The 6,741-nt window shown below is 60.5% G+C and overlaps 2 protein-coding genes across 2 annotated transcripts; one reads left to right on the top strand and one right to left on the bottom strand.

The window, feature by feature from the left end:
* Window positions 1-1,939: 1,939 nt before the first annotated feature.
* On the top strand, window positions 1,940-2,324 carry POSPLADRAFT_1062983 (hypothetical protein; the record flags this gene model as incomplete). The annotated part of the gene is made up of 2 exons (XM_024481583.1): window positions 1,940-2,083; window positions 2,160-2,324. 2 exons carry the CDS (start codon window positions 1,940-1,942, stop codon window positions 2,322-2,324), a joined length of 309 nt encoding a protein of 102 aa, XP_024332878.1.
* A 2,927-nt stretch (window positions 2,325-5,251) lies between these two features.
* POSPLADRAFT_1161031 (hypothetical protein) lies at window positions 5,252-6,527 on the bottom strand (the record flags this gene model as incomplete). Its single annotated transcript, XM_024487640.1, has 9 exons — window positions 5,252-5,400; window positions 5,453-5,505; window positions 5,557-5,682; window positions 5,735-5,829; window positions 5,884-5,965; window positions 6,025-6,118; window positions 6,219-6,314; window positions 6,369-6,432; window positions 6,483-6,527. 9 exons carry the CDS (start codon window positions 6,525-6,527, stop codon window positions 5,252-5,254), a joined length of 804 nt encoding a protein of 267 aa, XP_024332877.1.
* Window positions 6,528-6,741: the final 214 nt, after the last annotated feature.

Here is a 6,741-nt window from a genome sequence, read left to right as displayed (position 1 = left end):
CTTGCATCCAACCGCCGCCGGTGCCGGTGCTTCAGAGCAGCGACCAGGGCGCGAATCGTCCGCGGCGTCGGACGCCGTCGATTGTCCTCACAACGCACGCGCCGTCGAACCACGCCGCACGCACAAACGGCAGCAGGCTGAGTTGGTGCGTACCGCTTCTGTCCCGCGCCGTCTCACTCATTCCGCTGCCAGCCGTCCCTTTAATCGACGTATCGTGCGCCGCAAACGGTCCGCGACGCACGCGCTCCAGCGATACTCATCTCGCGCGCACGCTATCACCGTCACTAGCTACTCACATGCACTCCCCGCTATCTAACCGTCGGCCATCCCGCATCTCCCGTGTTTTGCACGCCCCGCCCCGCTCGCAGCCCGACATCTACGCGATTGCCCCCATCCGCGACGGCGTCCTCCCGCTACCAGTGCTTCAGACCGGGAACGCGCACGCGGGTCGTCCACGTCGTCACAGCGGGATGACGTGAACGCCTACAGATTGCACATTGTAGTAAGCGTTTCATTTGCATGTCGAGACCATCGCCCGCCACTTACCATCCGGCGCGGACGTAGGACGCGATGTTCTGGCCGACCGGCCCTCATCACCTACGCAGCCGCGGGCCAAACGTCTACCACCGACCGTCCGCCTCGTTCAATCCGCTCAGCCGCGACGACGGTCCTCCGCGCTCCCGGACCTCATTGACACCATTAACCCCGTTAGCTTGGCATCACCGCACGCATGCATGCATCACTCACCCCGCGTACTCGGTACGTGGTATGCTCCAGCCATCGTCTTGACCATCTGGCGACGTCGACTGCTGCAGTGGCGTACACAGTGAGTGGCGTGATGCAGCACTCCTTAAAACGACGGCGGCTTACCTGACCAGTGTCCGGGCGCGCAGCACGTACGTGGCCACGCCGGGCGAGCGAGATAGCGGGCGGGGCACAGTACGAGCGACAACAGAGCGGAAGACGAGTCGCACATCACACAGGATTCTCTGACGACGTCCACCTTTAAATCCCTCACACGCTTTCCCGGCCTGTTGCCATTCCCACGACTGCCGCCCGGACATCTCGCATCGGCTGCCGCGTCGCTCAATGGTTACTACTCGCCCAAAATCATGACGGCAGCGCCCCCGCGTTCCCGCCCGCGTACCTAGGCCCGAACGTGAGCGGTCATTCTGCTTGACGCGGACGGACACACTCTCCGACGTATGCACCCTTCCGATCCAGCGGCCGCAACGCCCCCACATCGTCCGTCGCCCTTATCGCTACGGTGGCGACGCCTGCGCCGCACACAATGTCCCCGCACAACCAATGCTGCACCCGCGCCCGCGCCCATGCGTGCGCGTGCACATTTTCGTATTCACACCATTCGCGTGATGGCCCCTGTTCTTCGCGTCGCCCCGCGCTGTGTGATCGGCGTCTTGGCTCTTCACGTAAGTATACGCCCAGTCTCTGATCGCTCCTTATTCCCCGGTCAGTCTCTATTGACAATCTCGCCTCACTCATATTCCTAACAGCTCGCTACGCCTGCCGCGCGACAACCTGGCATCAAGACGACTGCCCGCGACGGCACCTACATCTAATTGTCGTCGTCGGGCGCAGATCGTCCACATCGTCGGCAGCCGTCGATCGGCCTCACAGCGCCTGCCATCAAACTATGCTGGACGCACACCCAATGGCGCCTTCGTGCGTGCCGCCTCTGTCCCGCGCGATCTCACTGATTCTGCCGCCGGCCGTCACCTTACAAGACATGTCGTGCGCGGCAATCGGTTCAGAGAATCCACGATGCACGCGCTCCAATCATACTCACCTTTCGCGCACGTTATCCCCGGTCGCTATCTACTCATGCGCACATCCCGCTATCTAGCCATTGGTCATCCCGCGTCACCCGTGTTCCGCACGCCCCGCCCCGCTCGCCGCCCGACGCCCCGGCATCTAGACTATGGCCCCTATTCGCAACTGCGTCCTCCCGCCACCAGTGCTTCAGAGCGGCGACGAGGACGCGGATGGTCCGCACCGCCGCGCGGATGGCGAGATGACTCGAGCGATATGGCGAGGCACGGACGTCTACAGATCGCACGTCGCGGTAAGCATCTACATGGAGATCGATCATTGCCGGTCGCTCACCAGTTGACGCGACGCTCTGACCGGCCAGCCGTCAGTGTCCACGCGACCGCGGACTACTGATTCTCAACGAGCTACCGCTGGTCGCCCGCCTTGCTCAGTCTGCGCGGCTGCGGCAACGGTCCCTTGCGCTGGACACTGTTAGCTCGGTCAGCTCGCCAGCACTCTCGCCATCATCTAGACCGTTTGGCACGATCAGCTAATGCACACTGCGGTCGGAAACGGTTTGCAGCGCACCTGCAACGGTGTACACGGCGAGTGGCATTCTATGACATGACGGCGGCTTACCTGACCAGCGTCCGGGCGCGCAGCACGTATGTGGCCGCGCCGGGCGAGCGAGACAGCGGGCGGGGCATAATACGAACGACAACAGAGTGGAAGACGAGTCGTGAGCAGCGGAGGAGTCTCTGACGACGCCGCTCCTCCCCGCTTTTGATACCTCGCATGCGACCCCGGCCTCCTTCCGTTCCCACGACTGCCGATCGGATATCTCACCCAGGCGCTGCCCTTGTGTTGCATCGGCCGCCGTGTCGCTACGCTCCTACTCGCCCGACGGCAACGCTCCCCGTATCCTTGCCTGTGTGCCTTGGCCTAGACACGAATGGCCATTCTGCCTGACGTAGACGAATGCACTCACCGATGTATGCTCCCTCCAGATCTGCCAGCCGCAACACCCCCGTATCGTCCAGCACCCTTATCGGTAAGTACGGTGGCGACGTCTGCATCGCACGCAGCGTCCCCGCGCCCACGCGTGTGCATCCTCATATCCACGCCATTTGCGTGTCTGCCGCCGCCACTCACGCTGCCCTGCACTCCCTGATCGGTGTCTGGGCTCTCCATGGATGCACCCGACACGCTGTCCCCCTCGCGACGCACGCTGGCCTGCCATCATCTCGGCATGTCCCTCGCGAGCTCCCCGCACGCTCTAGCGAGCTGGCCGCTGCTACGGCTCGCGCCTCCGCTGGATTCTGAGGGCGAGAAATGTGCATCGTGTCGGGTGCCAGAGCAACGCGCAGGGTGCTCCGGCGCGAAGCTCCAGTGCTAGCGCTGTGTCCCCGGTCAGACACCATCAGCCGGGAAATAAGGCAAAAGGCGGAATATGGCAACAGCGACAAGAACAGCGCCGAGCGGCATTCGCGACACGCGGGCAGCCGACAATCTGGCATCTAGACAACTGCCCCCACATCCGGAGCGGCAACGAGAGCGCATTGTCGGCAGCTGTCGATTTACCCCACGACGGCTGCGCAGTCAAACTACGTCGGTCGCACATCCTAGCGGCGGGGGGATCTGGTCTGTGTGTGCCGCCGCTGGTCATCCCACTGCAATGATGCGGATGATGCGCGTTCTGGTCGCCGCAATCAGAGCGGGCGGGAGGACGCAGCCGCGGTCCTCTTTCTCGCATGCGCTCAATGTTCGGCCACCAACTCCCTGCACATGTTCAACTGTCGGTAGTCATGACCACATTGTGTTGTCGTCCCTCGTGTGTTCTGTTGCTCCCCTTGGTCCCATTGCTCAGCCGCTCTCCCGCTGCCATGTCCCCCGATTTCGTGCACTGCATCCGCGGTATGCAACGTGAAAAGGACACGGCGTCGCGCACGCGCCAGAGCTCGCGCGCTGCCCTCCCGGATCGTCCGCCGTGCAGCACACTCTGGTGCCAGGCAATTTGCAAGATATGTGGCCAAAGCCCCACGGCGGACTCGTAGATCAATGGCACGCCGCTCGGCCGTCGCATGCCGCACGCCGCACGTCCCTGCGTAGGGCCCGTGCGGAAAAAGCCATCAGACGCGCGGCGTGCGGAGACAGTCTACGTCTCCCTAGCTACATCGCCAATCAATCGAGGGCTTGCCCCCGGCAATTGCGTTGTCGGCGCGCGGGGATCTGAGCGGCCTGCATGTTCGCAGCCGCAGCGCCGTGCAGCCGGAGCCAGCCAAGACGAGAAGCTTGCCAGTCACGGACACCCCTGCGCAGAATGCGCTGCAGAACACGCTACGTATGGTAAGCTGAGCCTCACATGCTCTGTACCCGACGCCTGACACTTCCCGCGGCGGCGTTGGTAGTGTCGTGCGTGTTTGTTCATTTGATATGTTGCGCGCATGCACCCTCTCATTATTTCTACTAGCGACTGTCTCAGGACATGCCTGGTGCGTTGCCAGCTGACCGGGCCCGGTCAGTGTCACTAGCCATTACAGTGCCCCGCCCCACCACAAACTTGCTCGGTATGTATACAGTGTGCGAGTGGCGGGCTATCTTGCTGTCTCCGGCAGTGACCATCTCTGGATGTGCACTGCGCGTTTACAGCTGACCAGGTTTGGCCAGTATCGGTTGTCGTTAGCGCGCATGGGAGACGGCTGGACGACACACTTGCGCGCGGGCGGAATGTCACCTTGATGTCCCAGTTGGCGCATCTGTCTGCCCGGGAGACCTTTGAGCAGACCGGGGACTGCAAAGCTGTGGTCGAAGGCACTTCTGCAGATGTCCTGTTCAGCGGCAGACGGAGTGGTGGCTTGGACGATGGGCGCGATGGGCACGGCGGGCTCGACACATAGGGCCCGGGATATGTATGTAACGAGGCTGTAGTAGACTACGCAATATATTTACTTACTGCACTCTATTCCCTCGCCCGCTACTCTCCTCTATTGCCTTACACTCCACTGTCCTCTATTACCCTGCACTTGGCCTATCTCTCGAATTTCACTCGGTCAGTTCTCGCACGCTCGTGGGCTACCGTCTCCGGTCAGCGCTCGCCAATACAGCACAGATGATGGTCCCATTTCCGTGGGAACCAGCCATCACGCGTGCCTTTGATGCCATCTGTGGTTGACAGCCGCCGTTGCCTTGTCATGTCATCGCGGTCGTTCACTCGGGCATATAATCTGCAGTGTTATATATTCAGATACAAGTACCAAACACATAGGGATAGGCACTGGGAGGCTGACGTTCTCGGGGAGACGCGCCGACGGTGGCCAATGACAGCATGTGCGCAGAGTGTGGAATCTGAACAGGCATACAAATGGACTCGCACGTTTGCATACAACAATCACAGGGGTAAATGCGCATTTGCACTGTGTAGCATAAGCTGCTACGAGCCTACAGACCTAGACCCGGCTTGGATCACGATACACGCCCCCTCTCAGTGAAGGAACCGGTACAGCCTCCAGCCTAGAAGCGCTGTAGTGGAAAGGAGGATGGCTGTGTCCCTAATGCGGCGGTGGGCAGACGATGGCGGCCCTCGAGCCCCTGCAGCATCGATAGCGGCAATCTCGTCCTCGGTCAATGCGGCTGTCAGGCATGGCGTGAGCTTCTGGGGAGTAAGACACTGCGATCAACTCACGCAGATCGCCGACGTCGAGGTATTCTTGCATGTGTTCCCGACTGGAGCTCGTGCTGAAGGACGTACTCAGCGCTCGAGAAAGAGCATCGACGCCCGCAGCTTACGTGACAATGACCACGCCCTTGGCTTTGACCCAGGAGAGAATGACCTGGGTGGCGGTCGCACCGAGTCTCTTCGCCGCGGCATTGACTGGCCTGTCTACTGGACCGCCCGGGTATCTTGTGATGGGACTGCACGAGTGGTGGTCAGCATCTATAACAGGCGTTGGCGATCATTTCTGACCTGAGACTACTGTAGGCCTCGACGACGACACCGTGCTGTTGGCAGAACGCGAGCAGATCCTTATTTCCCGCGTAGTTGTAGGGGTGGAACTGGATCTGGCAGTCGAGTTTGCTTAGCAGCCATCGAGGGAAATGTGCGGAGAGATGAACCTGGTTCGCGGCAGGCTTGACCTTGGCTATCTTCCAGAGCTTCTGCATTTGCTCTAGATTGAAATTGCTGACACCGATGCTCCTACCGGGGATGGCACAATGTGTTCAGTATGAATTTTATTAGATGCGCAAGGAGCGTACTTGGTCAACCCGGCCTCCCTGACTGCTTCAAAGTCGCGCCAGTCAGACTCATAGTCCTTCACGAGGGCGGGGTTGTGAATCAGATACAGGTCGACTTGTGTGAGCTCAAGCTGTTGCCTTGATGAGATAGGTACGCTGAGCTTGGGTATTCCAACTCGCCTTGGCCAAGCTTCTCTCGAGCGATTCCCGCACACCTGCCTGGCTCGACCACTTTGTCGTGATGAACACGTCGGAGCGGTCAAGTCCAGTCTCACGGATAGCGGCCGCGACACTCTCCTCGTTGGCATAGACTGTGCTTTGTAAGCAAAGCCCAATACGCTGCAGCCTGACCGGGGAGCACTCACACTGTGCAGTGTCTATGTGAGAGAAGCCGGTCTCTATGGCGTTCGTGACATAGTCCGTGACATCCTAAGCAGATGGGTCAGGGGCTGCAGAGCCATGAAATTTGGACGCCGTACCTGTCCCTTCCACTTTGAGCCGGTACCAAACGCGATCTGCGGCATCTAATACATGGTCGTGAAGGTCAATCCGTGGGTGGCTGACGGGTTTGAACGCGCCTTGTTGCCATCGTTCAAAGTGACGTTATGCAAAGGCATCCGCTGGCAAAGCCTTTGCAGAGAGGGTGCGAGACAGTGTAGAAGCCAGGAACGGCAGCTCTACATGGCCCGGGGAGTTGACGCACGTCGCCGTAAAGAGAGATCTCGATTCTCGATCAGG

This window comes from Postia placenta (assembly GCF_002117355.1).
Source record: "Postia placenta MAD-698-R-SB12 unplaced genomic scaffold POSPLAscaffold_36, whole genome shotgun sequence".
Classification (NCBI taxonomy): Eukaryota; Fungi; Basidiomycota; class Agaricomycetes; order Polyporales; family Adustoporiaceae; genus Rhodonia; species Rhodonia placenta.
This window is presented reverse-complemented; position numbering and strand designations above follow the sequence as displayed.